Source organism: Eufriesea mexicana, unplaced genomic scaffold (genome assembly GCF_001483705.2).
Source record: "Eufriesea mexicana isolate 0111107269 unplaced genomic scaffold, ASM148370v2 scaffold611, whole genome shotgun sequence".
In the NCBI taxonomy this organism is placed as follows: domain Eukaryota; kingdom Metazoa; phylum Arthropoda; class Insecta; order Hymenoptera; family Apidae; genus Eufriesea; species Eufriesea mexicana.
This window is the reverse complement of record NW_016908771.1, coordinates 1,773,421-1,791,701: the sequence shown is the minus strand read 5'-3', so window position 1 is coordinate 1,791,701 and position 18,281 is coordinate 1,773,421. Positions and strand designations below refer to the sequence as shown.

Genomic DNA, 18,281 nt, shown 5'->3' with positions numbered 1-18,281 from the left:
TCGAAAGTATCGGGCTAAGCGGTGGCCCATTACGGGTCTGTTAATGGCTGTACAAGATATGGAACTTTATACCTGCCGCGATATAAACCACAAAAACGTACATAAAGTTACCGTGACAGGATAATGTGTCACGCGGTAGAATCTCGATGAGAGTTTCCCTTTCTTTCTGTTTCAGGCTGATGTTTTTCTTTCTAAACTTGTAAATAAAAGGCCTCAAAGTGTACGGCGCCGTGGAGAAGACGTTTCACCCGTTCGAGCTGTGCAGCAGGTCAGTTGATGGAATTTGTATATGCAAATATGCTCGATCGCGTTAAAACCGTAAAATTTAGAAAATTGCGCGAGGGCTGACCCGAGATCGAGCGATTGCTCCGAAAATCACTATGTTGTTGCGACGCGTTACTATTTTCGAAATTTGGGACGAGATAGCGACGCGTTGTCATTTTAGAAAATTACGATGTCATCGCGACGCGTTACAATTTTGGAAAATTGCAATGTCATCGCGATGCGTTGCCATTTTAGAAAATTACGATGTCATCGCGACGCGTTACAATTTTGGAAAATTGCTATGTCATTGCAACGTGTCGCCGCCATTTTAGAAAATCGCGACGAGATAGCGACGCGTTGTCATTTTAGAAAATTACGATGTCATCGCGACGCGTTACAATTTTGGAAAATTGCAATGTCATCGCGATGCGTTGCCATTTTAGAAAATTACGATGTCATCGCGACGCGTTACAATTTTGGAAAATTGCAATGTCATTGCGATGTCGTCGCGAAACGTTACCGTTTTGGCAAATTGTGATATCATTGCAACGTGTCGCCGCCATTTTGGAAAATCGCGATGTCGTCGCGACGCGTTACAGTTTTGGAAATTCGCGACGAGATAGCGACGCGGACTACGCGTTGGAAACGAAAGTAAAACTCGTGGGAGTAATGTTTATGCGACAATCGATACGAGCGACCGCGACGTTTATGAAACGCTTTCGATTCGACGTATCACCGTTTCACTGTGTTTGCTAATGTTTCAGGCTTTCCCGCGTGTTCCAGCCGGGAACACTGGCCGGTATACAAGGTGAGTTGCGCACGCGCCTATTTCTGTATTTTCTTTCGCTTATTGTTTAAATGAAACCATTACCCGCCCACGGCACGTTCAATAAACATTTCAATCCCGATGTCTAAAATTCATTTCATCGTGTTTGCGAACGCGTTGCACCTGGAAAATGTCCGTCCGCAGCGACACTTGGCAATCGACCGTATAAAATGATCTTTCAACCGAGAAACACGCAATGTTCAAAGGAACATCGACGAGATTATAGGAAGAGAAAATGATTCGACGAGAGATAATCGTATAAAATGATCTTTCAACCGAGAAACACGCAATGTTCAAAGGAACATCGACGAGATTATAGAAAGAGAAAATGATTCGACGAGAGATAAAGAGAGAGAGAGAGAAGAGCATCTACCGTGTTAAAAAATTCACCCATCTTGGAGCGGCTTCGACGTCTCGTTCAGGTCAGACGAGTTAATCTGCAGCTCGCAGACGACCTCGAAACCTCGAGCTAAAAAGTCGACGATAACGTACCGTTTCCTTGGTACGTACTTGCCGTAAACAGCGGATTGTATACAACTGCGTCGCACTAAAACCCATAGCTACTAAACCGCGCATACTACCTATAAATGGGCGGGTTGCTATAAAGCCCATTCATGATCGCGTCGCCTGTACAACAAACGTCAGGTGGCTCGCGCCTCCCCCGCGATTTATCGCGCTCCTATTCGACCGAGAGTCTCGTGCTTCCTACTCGCGACGCCGTCATCGTCACACACGACCTGCTTTCTTCGTCCTTCCGACGCTCGCAATCGTTCCATGTATTCTTTGCAATGATCATCGATTGGAAAAATGGTACCATGCAACCGATCATCGATCCCACCTCCCATCTACCATATATTCGAACGAAACGCGGCAATTTCCTCTGTTTTTGCCTGTTTTTGCCTGTTTTTACCTGTTTTTACCTATTTTTACGCCTTACTTTTAGTCGCAGGAATGGGTGTTTAACGCGTTCACTGCCACGATAAAATTCCCATTATTCTTAGAATATGGAGAATTATCGAAGAACATGATATGGAGAAAAGATAAAAATGACGTGCTGTTCATTTTGCAGCGTTCTCTATTTATTAGCCTAGCTGGAATTTTCAAAAAATGGTTCAAATAGAACGAACACCATGAGTCGATCGATGACCATCGTGGCAGTCAACGTGTCAATAGAAATTTCGAAAGGGGAAAATAAAAGGGAAAAGAATTTTTAAGACGAATCTGATTTTGCGCGAAGTGCATCTAACTGCAGGTTATTTGAGAAAAATAGATAATAAGGTGATTAATAATTAGTATCGACTAGGGATCGATTGTTTTTCACGATGCTAGGTTGATCAAAGTAGCGTTGATTTTTCCTATCTTTGTCTTCTAGCTCGAAGCAATATTCCTAATTGGAGTAATTTATCGTAGATCAAAATGATCCATGAATCCGTGATTGGTCACGCATTTCCGTCTTCGAGATATCGCAGTTTGAATGTAATTTGTGCAGTCTGAGGAATTACGTAATCCGACATTTTTGCTTTCAAACGAGCCGATTATCACCGAGTAATTTTTGGTCAACCCGATATTTTAATCGGCCAGTTAGGAAGTTGAAATCCCCGATTAATCGCTGGACCGTGATTTATCCTGTTTTCCCGTTTCGATCGAAATCCCGTAAAATCTTCCGTGGCACGGAGTCGCCCTCTTCTCGATATTTCACGCGGATTGCTCGGGACCCGGAGTTACGAGGGAAGATGTTGGAAACGGTTGGGAAACGGCAGAGCTCTGCGTGTGCACCGGTGTCAACGTCAGAATTCAAAAGAGAAGTTTATAGATTCCTCCGGAGTACCTCTTACTCGGCGAGTTATTGCACCAATAATAAACTCGCTAATGGATCAATTACATAACGGATAGCTATCCTCCGTCTGAATATCGGAGTCAAGTTCAGCCACCTCTTGCCGCCATCGTTTATTGCGAGTTTCAAGTTCAATCTGTTCATAAATACCCAGGGAAAAACTCCCGTATCGTGTTTGTGGTCTAACGTACACCGAGTATCTTCTTTCGTGTCCGAATAGCTTATGATCTACAGTTCCATTTATCACATTCTTAACTAGATCTTATATCCCCGCCGTTGTTTGCTTAACACTAGAATTACCGATCTGCAAGGAGTACCTAAACATGATATACATCATCCGTGATAATTAAAGCTGTATAGCGTAAAGAACATACGTAATTACGATCATGTTCGAATTAAAATCGATATTAATTCTGCCAAAATCAAATATATACTTTAACTTTAATATATACTTCAACAATTGGAAAAATAGAAAATCTAAAACGAGTTATTTTGATTAATTTGTTAGTTCTAGTGGTAATTTTATTTTTGGAATAATTTCTAAATTTCTGTAGCCTAGTATCATGGGAGTTTACTATTCATCACTGACGTCCACTTGAAAAGTTCAAAACGCGATATACATGTAGGATCGGGGTGGGTGGATGGGCCAAAGTAATGTTGTTTTACTGCTTTTTAAAATACAATAAACTTATATTATCGGTTACGAAACTAGAGACCCGCTAGGGGTACGCTCGACTTTTACTTCTTAGACACTATCTTGAGAATCGTGAAGGACTGGTCTGCCCGCGCCCTTGCACCCTTATTTAAGCATTCACTCTGTCCTCATCTATACCCACGTTCTCTCTTCTCAATCGGTCGGTCACGTATTCTAAACAGTCAGGCGCATTCATAAATCCTCTTGCACGCGGTCTCTTTCGTTCTAAGCCCAAACATACTTATTCTTCCAGGGCTCTACTTATTCCCATCCCACATACATGTACTTACAAGTACATCACGTGCCTTCGCTTACAGAAATCGAAACGTCGTACGGTCACGTCATCGATCTCGAACGTCAAAATGACTTGTTATTTAAAATTTACGATTTAAAGGAAATTAATTTTGACTTTTACTCGGATAGGAATTATCTTCATCGTACACTCCAATTTTTCACATTCGTGTGTAATATATTTAACCTTCTATGGACCGAATATATATTTTTCTTCACTATAAGAATCGTATGTAACATAAAATCAACAAATATCAAGCAATAAATTCAGCAGTTTTGACAATTTTATTATAACGAATTCGTATTGAAAGTTTGAATTAACAACGGTTGTACTATTGTGCCAAGATAATGCGCAATAGATAGACAAGATAATTTTATACGCCATCTTGTGGAGAAAAGGTCACAGGGGGCCATAGAGGACCTAACCTATCATGATCGAATAACCCGTAAATGAAAAAGAATTAGAATTTTTAAAAATGGAACCACGGGAGATATTGTAAAAATAATTATAAATATATCGAAAGAAAAATCGCGAACTGGAGTGATCAAGACGATAACGTTGAATGGAGTATTTAAGAAAATACCCATACATTGGCATGTAACTTGAAAGTTACACGGGCCCATAAAGGGTTAATATTCGTTTCAATATCTTCACCAACTGCCTCGCATAATACTAACCTAAAATCGAAATTGATTTATAATCCCGCAATACAATCAGACCACTCGAGGAACAGTGCGAAGATCATAGAGCGTGCTATCATATCGTCGCGGAGCATAACGATGAAACTCGTCAGGCCAACTAATTCGTAATCCTCCCGTCGATCAAGCGGCGCTGGCGTCGCGCGTGGCGCGCGAGCCTGATGGACAGATGGAAGGCGTATGTGCCACCGGAGTTGTTGTCAGACCGTTTTACTTTACTGCCCCATAAAAGTACCGAGATTTAGACTGCAATACCGCCATGACGTATCGTCGCCGGCCGTGCGCGTACACGCGCAGCGTGTCGGCGTGTGAGTGCGTCTACGCACAGCGGAGATCGTGGCGGCCGCGAGACATCATCCGCGCCTCCTTTCGCGCGTGACGTCACGCGCGTAGAAAAGAGGACTCGGTCGATGGATCGCGACCGTTGGAATCGCGGATCGCGGCGATGGAACCGCGAGCACACTAGCGCCACCGTGACCATTAAATCCGCGCGGCCCAAACTCGCCACCCTCTCTGCGACTCTCTCGATAGTCACCTCCGCAAAAGTCTCCGTGACCCGGTCAGAGCTGGGCGAAGAATATAGACAGGGATAAACTTAGATCGTGTTCGACTATCCGCGAGGTTCGGACAATTTCGACGATTGCTTGGAACAACACCGCTGTAAACAAATAATTTAAGAACGATAACGGCTGGCCGTTATTCCGGAAGATAATGGGTATCGTAAAAGGCTCGGTGTTCGACGACGGAACTCGGCGAGGATCGACGAAAGTCGCGGCCACGGACAAACGCGATACGAGGCTAGATGGAATAAAATGAACGAATATTTCCGATAGAAATATTAAATAGAAACGGACGAGGATGGCGCGGGTAATTAGCGAATCGAGTCGACTCTCGGGTCCATTTATCGCGCGAACGCCAGGATGCAGCGCGACGAGGGTAAAAGCGTGGAAATTGCGCGACGCGCGTAGGAATGGAATTTAATTCGGTCGGGGTCTCGATTTCGTTTGGTTTTTCATTTTTTTCCCGAGTAAAAAATCGGCGTGGAAAAATTGGAAGGGAAGAAAAGGTCGGGAATAGATGGGAAAGAAAAAGAGTGGCGGCGCGTGACGGTGGCGGCGCGCGCGAAATCGAGGCATTCGCGGAGTGTATGCGTGCCTGGCTGCGTTTGTGCTCGCTGGCTGTGGCACGATGCAGAGAAGGGAGAGCGGCAGATTAGAGTGCGATGGGAGAGGGTAGGAAAGGGGTACGGGGCTAACAGCTCGGCAGAGCGCGAAGTGGTAGGGGGAAGAGAGACGTGTCCGTGCAGGGTTTGGTTGCCAAACGATCCGAGAGATCGCGCTCGCGTCGCGTTCAGCCCGTTTGCGCGTCCGAGCCGCGGGCAGAGCTCTCAGTTGACGCTCAGTTCGGCTCAGCGAGGCCAGAGAGAAGAAAGGGAGTCTTTTCGTGTGTGTAAACACCGCGCGTGTGTGTATCGTCGTATCAGCCACGGTTCCACGGGGACTCTCTCTACCTGAGGAACCCGAAGCCGCGTGCTCCCCATGATACGCGTCCAGGGGTCTGCTACCTGACTTTTCAGGACAGAGAGGGACGAGAAGAGGGAAAAAAGCGGCGAGAGATCCTCGTCGGTCCGATCACGAACGCTCCGTTTCTCCTGACCGTGTGGCGATTGCTCGACGCGAGTCTACGGGCACGGTCTACCATCCGCGTCTACTCGACCGAAATTCCACGGCTCGTCGTGGATAACAGCGGGACGGAAAAAGGAGACAGGAGAGGAGAACGCGTGGAATCCCGGATTACAAGCACGACGTACGCGCGTTTCCAGAGTACGGAGGATAGGGTGAAAAATAGAGACGAGTATCACCGAGTGTGTCACTGGTGAAGAGGGCGAGAGGGAGAGGGAGGGAGAGGAAGAGAGAAAGAGAGAAAGAGAGAGAAGGAAGTGCGCGCTCGAAGTGGACGTCGCGTGTGCATTCGAAGAGAGTAATGAGCAAGGTGACAGTTTCCTTTGAGGAAGGAGACCGGACGACATGCAGCTGGAGCATGGCCTGGACCGGGACGACGACGACAGCAAGATCGGCGGAGCAGTGAGAGAAACGTGCTCGTACCGTTCGTACGACGCGACGTGCTCGTCGATTCGCCTACCGAGGAGACCACGATTGCCAAGTGTCCTGACCGCGACATGTTTCAGCCGCGCGATAATACTCGTTGATCGTTTCGTGCATCCATCGTCGTCGCCGACGACGTTCGACGATCGTCAAGTTGCGTGGAACGCGCGAAACGAGACAGTCTGATTCTCGAAGCGGGCAAAGAGAAACCGCGTAGCTGATCCTACGTACGCATACCCGTGTACTTGCGCGAATCGTCGAAACGATCGACGTGCCGCACGATCCGAGCCAGACGCTCGATTCGAACCATCGTTTCTAAAGGTGTGCTGTGTCATTTCTTTTGTTTTCGTTCGTTCCAACAACGCGCGTCGCTCATCGTCCGTGCGTATCGTGGTACGTACACCTACTGGCCACGTACACGAACGTACGCGATCGTCATCGTGATCGTCAACGTGACCGTCATCGACATTGCTGTACACCGATCTACGACCACCGGGGATCCTCGTTGGACGTCCGTATCGGGACACGACCCGCTCACCGATCCTCATCGACGACGTCGTCTCCGCACGTGGCCTGTCCTGCTTGCCGCCCGTCAACCTCGATCAACCTCGGTCGTCGTCTTGGACGCGTTGTCGCGGTGGTGGTGGTGGTGGTGGTGGTGCATGGACCTTTTCTCCACGGATTTGCTACGCGTTTTATCGCGCCCCTGGGCGTCTTCGTCTCCCTCTCTGTCTATCCTCGTCTCGTTCCCTCTCCTTCTTCCCTACATCGCTCGCGCTCTCGCCTACTCTCTCGCGCCCTCTCTCTTCCTCTCTCCGTCTTTCCCTCCGTTTCTCTCTTTCTGCATCGCCGTGTGCCGTCTCCCTCCACCCCACGCTTACCAACCCCTCCACCTGTCTGCCGCGCCGCTGCACACCCTCTCCTCCTCCTCCTCCCTTCGCCAACCCTGTGCTCGCACGATCGCGTACACCCGTGCAATTTTCCCTATCCCCACCTTCCGCGCGCCTCCTCTGCCTTCCGCACGCGTTTTCTTTATTTATTCCGCGATTCCACGGAGCAACGCAACGACGATGCTTCTTCGCACGCGATGAACCTCGCGTCCCGTCTATCCTCGTCTATTTGAAATCGTCCGCTCGCGTGCCCACTCGCGCGGCTACTCGCGCGCGGTATTCTCCACGCGTCTCGCGTACCGACCATTGGTCATCGTTGCCGATCTCGTCTCGGCTACGCTCGACGAGACCGTCCTCGTAAAATCGCCGATAATAACTACCGCTTCGCTACTTTGCTCCTGTCCCCACTCCTCCGGCATCCCCGTTGTCCCTTTTCTTCTCTCTCTTCTTCTCTCACGTCTCCTACTCTTTTTCAACCTCTTCTTCTTCTACTTCTTCTTCTTCTTCTTCTTCTTCATCGTCGTTTTCTTCTTCGTGTTCTTCTTCTTCCTCCTCCACCTCCACCTTCGTCACCACCTCCACTTCCACCGCCCCCTCCTCCCCGTCCTCCTACTCCACCTGCTCCTCTTTCACCGGCGTGTACGGTGTCTCGTTCTGTCGGACTAACGTTACTCGGACGGTTACATCGTCTCGCTTACGTCCGTCCTTGGATCGTATGCGCGCGTCGTAAACGCAACCGCGTGAAACGACGATGCGATCGCGGTTCCCGGTCGACTGGTGAAAAATCGATCGGCACCCGTCGTCTGTGGTTCCCGCGCGCGCTCTCTCTCTCGGCTGAAACGCCATCGTCCTCGTCGTCGTCGTCGGCGTCATCCATCGCGCGGAAACGCACGCGAATCGCGCGGCCACGGTATCGGCCGCGTCGCGACACTCGCTATCCACGTCGACATCACCACCGTCCCGGGCGTCGCCGTTATAACACCGGCAATCACCTGTCACCATCTGCACCATCGCCGATCACGTGGCTTGCTCGACGGCGACGCTGTACGACAATGTTCACGCCGCGCCGCTGTGCGGCTCCGGCGTGGGCCACCCTGGCTCCGTCACGCCGATGGGGGCAGCCACCGGAGCGGGGAATTCCACCGGGGTGACCTGGTGGGCCATGATGAACGGTTCCCTCTACGAGGACAGCCCGCCACCGATCCCGCCAACAGCCTCCAGCCTCGTTTCCATCCAGCAACAGCAACAACAGCAACAACAAGCAACCTCGACGCCGGCTTCCCACCAGCAAGCCACCACACCGACCTCGCCAGCTGCACCGGTGTCCTCGGCAACGAGCGCGCCTCCGCCGCCCACGGCCAGCGCCAGCTCGACCTCGCCGAGCGCCTCCTCGGTGGCGAGCAACAGCGCGCCCGGCCCGCTCCACATACCCGCAAAGAGGTTGACCGCCACACCGGCCGCTTCGTCTTACGGCGAAGTCGGCTGCGTCGAGTCTACAGCCGCGCCCGCCGCTGGACCAGCGGGCGTCATTCGTCATTCCCATTCGTCCTCGGCTGGCTCGCAAGGCGGCTGGAGTTACAGTCCCCATCATCCCCAGGACTCTCACTACTCGTCCGCCGCGTCCGCGGCTGACTCCCTCAATCATCACCAAACCTACGGGGGTAACAATCCCCCGACCTACTACAATCTGGCGGCCGACCCTACCTCCACCTCCGGCTCCTCCAGGGACAACCGGAAAGCCGGCACGCTCAGCTTTTGGTCGCCGGCCGCGGCGACAGCGGGTTCCGCCGCCACCGCCGGCTCCACTCCCGACTACAAGTCCTACAATTCGGCCGGCGTCGCCACCACCAGTTCCTCCACCGGTGGCGGTTCCTCCTCAGCGGCCTCGGGGGCCGCCGATCCGGCAGTTTCCTCCTGTCATCAGAGCTTCTCGCAGAGCTGGTGCAACTACGCGCCGTACACCACGGCCAGGCATCACCACCCGGTCGACACGGCCGGCCATCATCATCCTCACTCGCAAGCCGGGGTCCCGTATCTCACGCCGTCCGCGGCCGACGACCGGGGAAGGGTCACTGCCGCCATGGTCGCAGCCGAGGGCGCCTTCCCTCACGACGGATACGGTGGCCTGAGAAATTACGGGGCACCCGAACCTGTCACCTCCAGCCCGTACCCACCTCCAGGTAAGCATCGACTCTGTCGTCTTCCCTCGCTTTAATCTCCCTTTGCTCTTATTTTCAGCCTAACCTCTATCTAGTACCGCGTTGTCCGAGGTAACGTACATACGCCAGCGCTTGGCCACCGATGTGTATACGCTGTTTATTCCACAACTCGCGGTCTCGTAACGCGCGCGCAAATTTGTTTGCTCGTAAACGCGAGGTCATCCGTCGTACGTGCTCCGGCGAGTCCTCGCAGGGAAACGAAACCGTCGCCGAAAGTCGCGAGATCGTGCTCCGAATCTCTCTCAGCTCGACCTTGAACCGAGATCGAGTCGGATGCGAGAGAGCGAGAGAGAGAGAGAGAGAGAGAGAGAGATAAAATGTGAAGGAGAGAGAAGAAGGGAGAATTTAAATGGTCAAAAATCGCGGAGATCCTGACCTGTCACACCCGGAGATCCAGTCATCGTTCATTCACGTATTTGGTCATTCTCTTTCGTCCCCACTCGGCGTCCTTTCCTCGGGAGCCTGGAACCCATGAAACGTCGCATGAGCAACAACGAACCACGGCAGGTTTATTGGCGGCCGTAACTCGTAAACTCTGGCGTGCGCCTCCGATCAGCTGATCCGTTCCATGACCCGTGCAGCCGTTCATTCTTCTCCTACTAACGGCCGTTCTCGCTTTCCTTCTTGCAAATGCTGTCGTCGACTCTCCTTCGCGCCTCCATCCCTCTTTCCGTCTGCCTCGTCCCAGCCTTTAACCCGTTTCGATACCTTTTACGCGACCAGTTCTCTATAGATCCTTGCCCGGTTACTTACGTAATCGCGTCTCGAATTCTCTCGTGACTGGGAACATTCGCGAGCACGGCCAGCGCGTTCCGACATTCCGCGCTAGAGTCCGACGCGTCATAGCCGGAATAGAAGGTCAACGCTAACTCTCTAGCTGATCGATGATCGAAGACGCAACCACGCTCGTAGACGTTGCGACAGGTCGTTGAAAGGAAAAGCGTTTCCCTCTTTTCCTTTCTCCCGAATCGCGAGGAAAACGCGAGACGACAGTGGCCTGTGGTTGGAACACGCTCGGTCCGATAAACGAGATAACGTTCGCGTGATCCTCTCGGCCCTGGAGTTAATCGTATGCGTGGTAGGGAGGTGCACGCGCAGGCGTGCGATACATACAAAGTAGCTGAATACGAGCGCCGCGTATAGTTTAACCGTAGCCCAATAGATGGCAGCTCCATTATCTTTGTTCGTCTGCCTGGTATCCCAGACCGCGCCGCAGACCACACGGTGTCGCGTCCCGAATGCCTCTGGTCGTAGTCTCGCGCGATTTTCGACCGCAGCTGCCGGCCGTTCGCGATTCATCGTTCGCAACCGTGTAGATAGCATCTCCAGGCCCCGGGAAACGCCGCGTTCGAAAACCGACCGGTTGCATCGAAACGTTGCGCGTCCGCCGTTTAAAGGCCACTTTACAACCCTAAACGACGTCCGACGTTTCGCTTTTTAATTTATCGCGCGCTTCTCCGCGTCCCTCGCCGTCTCTAATTAGCGCCATCGCGAATTACCGGCCAGCCGCGCGAGCCACCGATCGTTAATCTCCGATCGGTCTCGTCCTTTCGTTCTCGATGCTCAATTTCCAGTCCGAAATTTCTTCACCGCGAAACGCTTCCTTTCCTTTCCTTTCCTGCTTTTTTTTTTTTTTTTATTTATTTTTGGCGCGAATTCGTGGAACAGACGTGTCCGAATTACCTCCGGAAAGACATTCGCAGCGTGGATATCGGTGGACAACGGTGATTGCTCGAAAGGCCGGCGCGATAACCGTAACACGCTCCTAGCTGGCAGCACGCCAGCCGCGAATCGATACGTCATTTATTCCACACTTTCGTACGCGCGTACACCCCTCGCACACATTCACATTCGCGAGAATTCTGACCTTTGTTAAATAATTTCCATATTCCAGCGTTTTAGTGGTCGATAAATTTCTCTCGCTTAAGCAATCGCGCCGCGATACTGCGCGAAATGAGACGAGACGAACGCCGAGGACAGCGTTGCTTGGCCGTGGGGTAGGTGAGCGCGAGGGTGAGACAGCGGACGTGGCGAAGAAGATAGAAGGCAGGATAGAGGGAGGATATTACGTGTTCTAATAAGGCAGCAGAAAAACGCGAATTTCAGTCCCCTAGAATCTTACGTACAGGAAAAAGGAGAGAAAATACTAGAAAAACCGAGAGTGGTTGTTACGCGCTTTCTGATCCTCGAGATTTAATCAGACATTTGCAACGATACGTATTCGTGAAATATTGCGGAAAATATAGGAGGGGGTTTTATGGGATAGAACCCGGTGACGGAGACTTTAACCCCTTCGCTTGTTATTTAAATCGAGTCATGCTCGTTTCGATTCGATAGAGGGGTAAGGGTCGCTTTGAATTCTGATTTCTTGGATCTCGGATCTTAACGTTGGATCTAGAGGTGTACAAGATTTCAAAAATTTCGAGACGAGGTCTCACCTATATCTCGGAAGTAACTCGTCATTCGAGAATCTCGATATAAGGGATAATTTCAAAAATTGTTAGATTTTTCAAGATTTCTTTGGTTAAATTACACGCGGGATTTATTTAACGCGTGTTAAATATAATACGATATTTTCGAATGCTCAGATACTTTCAAGATCTCGTCTCATCTGTTCTTGAATACTCGGGTCTCGCGCTCCTCTAGCCAGAACGATCGAAATAGTCAAAAAGACTGGACGATGTTTAATTTTTGCCCTGAATGCATAAATCTCGAAGCGAAATTTCGCGCAGTTATTCGTTTCCGTCGTATCGAAGCAATTATCATTAGCATTTAATCGATTTAATTACTCGTTAAACACGAATTACGGTACAAAGTCTGCAACGCGAGTTTCGGTTAGGCGGGGGACGGATTATCCTAATACAGTGCGTCTAGTTTATGCGTATTTAAATCGGAAAATTGAAATTAGAAAACTTTCTACGTTCCTAGATGTGAAGCCTATCGTGGCACGAGTTATGTATGCGCATAAATTAAAATAATTCGGAGTATAAAATTACGAATAATTTTCAATTTGTTTCTCTCGGAGCAATTATGCGAACGGGTTTGTCTACCAGTTAACGCTAAACCTACCACAGCCTAAGCGAACGTTTTTAAATCTTTTATTCAGTGTTATTAGTTACGCTCGACTTCTCGACATTTCTCTCGATGTACGTGTTACAAATTTTTCACTATCTCTATTCCATTTCCCTAGTCGCGATAGGTGTACAGTTAATTTTCATAATCGCCGTTCTACTGCACGTAATGACGTTCAATAGCAAACCTATCGCGATCAAATGACCGGTGTAAGAAAGACAGTTCGACATTGTAGACATAGGGAAAATGATTATACGAGATATATTGGGAGAATGATCCCAAAAACGTTGAACGCGAAATTTTTTAAATAAAAGTTTGCAAAACGGTGATTTATATATCGGTGGATTGACACTAAATCTATCATGGTCAAGTGATTAGTGAATGGAAAAGAAGCAGAAGCTTTAAAAAATGGATTAATGGGAGATAAAGAATGGATTGGGAAAATTATTATACGCGTATCGGAAGAAAAATCGCGAAGACGAGTGATCAAGGTGACAACGTTGAATTTTTAACGAAAGTTTGGGAAACGGTGATTTAGGTTATGGTAGGTTCAGCGTTAAATATTCATAGATGGGAAAAATTTGGTTGGGACTTTGGTTGGGATTTTCGGAGGAAATCGGGAGGCAAGGGGTTAAATTCGAGCATGGTCGTAATTTATTCGCGTCTCGACGGCCGTGCGATTTCAATTTTAAATAAACCCGCCTATTTTCGGTCGTTTTGGTAAAATTCCGCGGCGACGCGTGTCGGTTGAGAAATGACAATCGCGCGGAGGACACGCGAGCGTTTATTTAGCAACGGGGTTGGGCTGCGGACGTGGATGGGGTTAGGGGACAGCAGGTGGGAAAGCGGAGCTCGCACGCGTTCGCGAGCGTGTAACTTCAGCCTCGCGAGGCTGTTGCGTCCAAAGCGATTCCTCGCCACCGTTGTCCGTACTTGGGTTAAAGATAGCCGGACAAGTCGACCGCTTTCGTAATCCCCGCGCTTTCGCAGGCGTACTTCGAGCATCGCGTTCTCCCGTCTATCTCCCAAAAAGACGATATTTATATCCCGAGTTGCTCGCGAGAGTATCGCGATTCGGAAAAAGCGACCACGATTTTTCCTCCCTTTTTTCCTCCTTTCGCTCACCTTTTGCTCCGGCCGTGTAAAAACACCAGCAGACACACGGATTGCGCAATTATTTTATCGCCGGCCGGGTAAAAACACGGCGCTCGCGCGATGCGAATGCGATTAACCTATCGCGACCGCAAATAAATCTTCGAATTACTTTACCCACCAGGAAACACGAGTACGTAAATCCTTATTAGCTTCGTTGTCGCGAAATCGAAGGAAACGCAGAAACTTGTCTAATCTTCCTCCTAATTTGTTACATCGATTTTCGCGCTACTCGAGTGGCAAACGAATTATTACGAATTAATTAATAGAGAAGAAAGGAAACGAGTGGAAAGAATTCGGTCATTGACTAACCATTGATTTTGAAACATCGTTGGAAAAAGAGTGTAGAAACTTTTCGCGCGAAATATGAAATTCAATTTTACTTAGAAACTAGTATCCTAGTTTTTCCTTTAACAAATTAACACTATACCTACCACGGCTTAAATTACCGTTTTCAAAAATTTCATTCCAAATTCCGCGTTCACCGTTATCGATCTTTCCATTTATTAAAGATTCTACTCCTTTTTCATCATTTCATCGTGATAGGTTTAATATTAACACTTACGTCATTTCGATATGTTCCGAAAATTACTAAAACCATTCGCATTTAAATAAAAATAATCTGTTCGAATCTTATTAATTTCACATAACTATGTATCTCATATTGTCATTTATAACTTAATAGCGCATAATCGTGTAGCTTTTAAAGTTACGTTTTTAAAGAAAATGTCCGATTTCGTTCATGTTCGAATAGCATACGAGAAATTGCCTTAAACCTAATGTTAACCCTTTGCACTCGGTGATTTTTTCGTTACAAAAAAATAATAATTCGAAGACTTTCTGCCACGAGCCAACGATATTTTTAAAACGGTACATAAGAAATCATATGCAAATTGAGACGTAGAATTATTTTACTTTGACATTCCACGCATCGTTGGGTAACTTTAAATTTGATATATCAATTAACATGGTTCTTTGGAATTTGATTAAATGGTGACTGAGGCGCCTCTCGAGTGCAAAGGGTTAATAAAAAAAAAAAAAATCAGTCACGAGTCAAATCGATTTTTCAAAATCGCGAAATGTCGTTGCCGAAAGCTAAATACGAACGTCCACGAAACCGCAGTCACGAGATTCGTAACGATTTCGAACCACCGGCCACATCGTACTAACAGTCGCGCCTTTTGCGTCCCGGTTTCATGTTTTCCGCGCGGTTAGTACACTCGGTCCAATTATATCGTATCGGCCGGTCGTGACGAACCCTTCGCGTACGTGAGTCACGCACACACGCGCGCACAGGTTCCGAGTGCACGCTCTCGCGCCGGGGATCCGCTTTGGGTTCGAATCTCGCCATCTCGTCACCCCGCGATCTCTCTTCGCGGGAAAATTCTAATCGGGGAACTCGATCAACCGGTTCCCACTTCTCGACGAACCTATCGATACATCGAGAAGTCCGGGTCGATTCGAACTCGAAATCGCGATTGCCTTTCCTCTCTTCACCCTCTATGCGTTCTGAAAGAACGAACGATCAGACGTTATCGCTGCGATTGTAAGCGGAGCGAACTGTAACCTAACCTAACCCACGTCGGAGTGAATAATTCGAGACACGGAAACCAGTTCGGAAAGCGCGGTTAATGCGATTATTAACCTCCGGCGCGAAATTTAACGTCGGTTGCAAGCCCGCGTGCTTTCTCTCTCGATCGGAGCACGGGTAAAAAATAATCCCAAGATTGTTAATCGATTCCGACTGCGTGGGTATATAAACGTTGACGAAGCGTTGCTTACGATATTGACATATGCTAATTATTACGACCGATCGAGTGTCACGCTTGATTCACTCTCGTCCATTCAGACGAGACTTCTTTTTACCGATATTTCGTTTCGTTTACGTCGATATGTAGTACGCGTGCGCGTAGGCGGAAGATATTTGAAGACTTCTCGCGCCGTCTACTCGCGCGTATCGATCTGTCCGCTTGATTCGGCTCTGTAACGCGTAACGAGTGTCAACAGAGACTTCATCGGGAACAAAGACTAACGGTAGTTACGCGCCGATACGTCGACTAACGAACCGCGATATATTTGCTCTCGTTTCCGTTGGTTTGCGCGGATCGGAGGAGATGGAGATGGAGTTAGCCCGATCGCGAGTAATCGGTGAAACGGGGAAAATGGAAGGATTTCTACGAACGCAATCGGAACGACGAGGAAAATTTAATGATCGGCTATATATCTAGCTAGCAACTAGGTTGTTTCTTATCGGCAAACTAATTGTGTTAAGTGATGTGGGGTTCCTCCCCATCTTCCTTGTTTCCCGCAGGTTCCCTGGCGGGAGTCGGCGTCGGTGTCGGCGTAGCCGGGATGGGCGTCGGTTGCGGGAGCTCGAACCCCCTGGAATGGACCGGGCAAGTGACGGTGCGAAAGAAACGCAAGCCGTACTCCAAGTTCCAGACCCTGGAGCTCGAGAAAGAGTTCCTTTTCAACGCGTACGTGTCGAAGCAGAAACGATGGGAGCTCGCGCGCAACTTGAACCTGACCGAGCGACAGGTGAAGATCTGGTTCCAGAATCGACGAATGAAGAACAAGAAGAACAGTCAGCGGCAGACGCAGCAGCAAAACAACAACAACAACAGCAGCGCCAACAACGCGAATCACCACGCGGCGACCGGTAGCCACCACCATCCGAGCGCCGCGCATGCGCCACCCTCGAGTCACCACGTGGTCGCGCAGGCGCACCACGCGAACGGTTCCGCGAAGCATCATCAGTGACCCGTGGCCTTCTCTGGGGTCGTCTTCGGCCATCATCATCACAGCCACGGCTCTACGAACGGTTGTGCCGGAACTGGGACTGGGGCCGGGACCGGAAACGGGACTGGAAACGGCACCGGCCATTCCGGCAGCCACCCGAGCCTGGTTACAGGTCACAGCCACACGCTTCACGCGCCCCAACCTCAAACGCCTCTGCCGACCCACGCTGCCGGTGCCTCCAGCACCGTCACGCCCCCCACCGCTGTCGTTCATCCTCACATTCACGCACACGCTCATCATCATCAGTTGGCGCACGTGGCTCAGCAGTATCCTGCGCTTCTTCATCAGACGCCTCATGGCCTGGCTGCCTGAACTTGATCCTTCAGGTTTCTGACGCCCCAGAGAAATCGTCGATGAGTCGTCTATACACGGCTCGGACCTTGCAACGCAACTTTTCGTCGTCATCGTCGTCGTCGTCGTCGTCGTCTTCTTCATCGTCGTCGTCGTCGTCGTCGTCGTTGCAGTCGTCGTCATCATTGCAAATCGACATCCACGACTACGTCGGATAGATAGATATGTACCCGCACACTTATCGAACTTTGTTCAGCAGCTATTCAAAGACTGCCTACCACTTGTAAGGAGAGATAATGTTTCGCGAGTAGTATATTATTATTATTATATTATTTTATTATTATTATTAATATTATTATTGCCGATCATCGTCATCTCTATCGTCACCCATGGTTATCGTAACCAACGAAAGGAATAGTGTTGTATAGAAGAGCGTGACTTATTGCGGCGTCCTTGGAACGTCGACCACCGGACTCTTTTCCCGCGTGTCGGTGTCAGGTGTCGGTCTTCTTCGAGTAGTGCGCATTATCACATGCGGCACCAAGCAATCTGTCCAATTCGTAATTCGGTAGTACTTCCTCCAGTTATACATATTATATATATAGTAAAGCAAATTAGTGTCACTTAGTGTCTGTCCTTCCCCGTCTCATCTACCTTTATTCCCGCCTGGACGAACACCTTCTGTCCTCCCTACTCCCACACACCCTCTCAACACCGATCTATACCACTTGCTCCAAAACTCTCGATCGTACGTTTGCCTTGCCTCTCGCTGTTCAGCCCGCGCGCTCCATCGGCCAGAATTTTCACCGTTCCACTCCATAACCGAGTTCGAGAAACCGCCACGTTGGATCCCACGGCCACGACACTGCGATTCGTCCAGGATCGCGGCTCACGAAGATCGCTTTCCAGGGGTAAGTGTACCGAAACGGAAGGAAAGCGAGACGATGTTCCAATCTCGGTTCGCGACTATCGAACGACCCGACGCGCGCGTCGATCTTCGCACGAACGCGCGAGGGAAACGGTGCTGTTGAGAAATTCGAATTTTTCGTTTTGTTAGATTTTACGTTTATTTGTTCGGCACGCAACGTGAAACGTTGATCGCTACTGTCTGTGATTTCGCGGAAAGTACTAATATTCGCAGAAAC

At 49.3% G+C, this 18,281-nt stretch overlaps 1 protein-coding gene across 2 annotated transcripts; it reads left to right on the top strand.

The window, feature by feature from the left end:
- The first annotated feature begins 8,348 nt into the window (after positions 1-8,348).
- LOC108546151 (homeobox protein abdominal-B) lies at positions 8,349-17,364 on the top strand. Of its 2 annotated transcripts, XM_017898091.1 has the most exons (3): positions 8,349-9,783; positions 16,358-16,801; positions 16,916-17,364. In XM_017898091.1, exons 1-3 carry the CDS (start codon positions 8,715-8,717, stop codon positions 17,155-17,157), a joined length of 1,755 nt encoding a protein of 584 aa, XP_017753580.1. In that variant the 5' UTR covers positions 8,349-8,714; the 3' UTR covers positions 17,158-17,364. The 2 variants fall into 2 exon arrangements, with proteins under 2 accessions (XP_017753580.1, XP_017753581.1); XM_017898092.1 differs by having other exon boundaries at positions 16,319-17,000.
- The last annotated feature ends 917 nt before the right edge of the window (positions 17,365-18,281 follow it).

What these genes read in the sequence shown, in the direction of transcription:
- LOC108546151 (XM_017898091.1), top strand. Translation starts at nt 8,715, where the DNA reads ATGGGGGCAGCCACCGGAGCGGGGAATTCCACCGGGGTGACCTGGTGG. An exon ending in CAGCCCGTACCCACCTCCAG is followed by an intron (nt 9,784 to 16,357) that starts GTAAGCATCGAC and finishes TGTTTCCCGCAG; the next exon opens with GTTCCCTGGCGGGAGTCGGC. An exon ending in CGGTTCCGCGAAGCATCATC is followed by an intron (nt 16,802 to 16,915) that starts AGTGACCCGTGG and finishes ACGGGACTGGAA; the next exon opens with ACGGCACCGGCCATTCCGGC.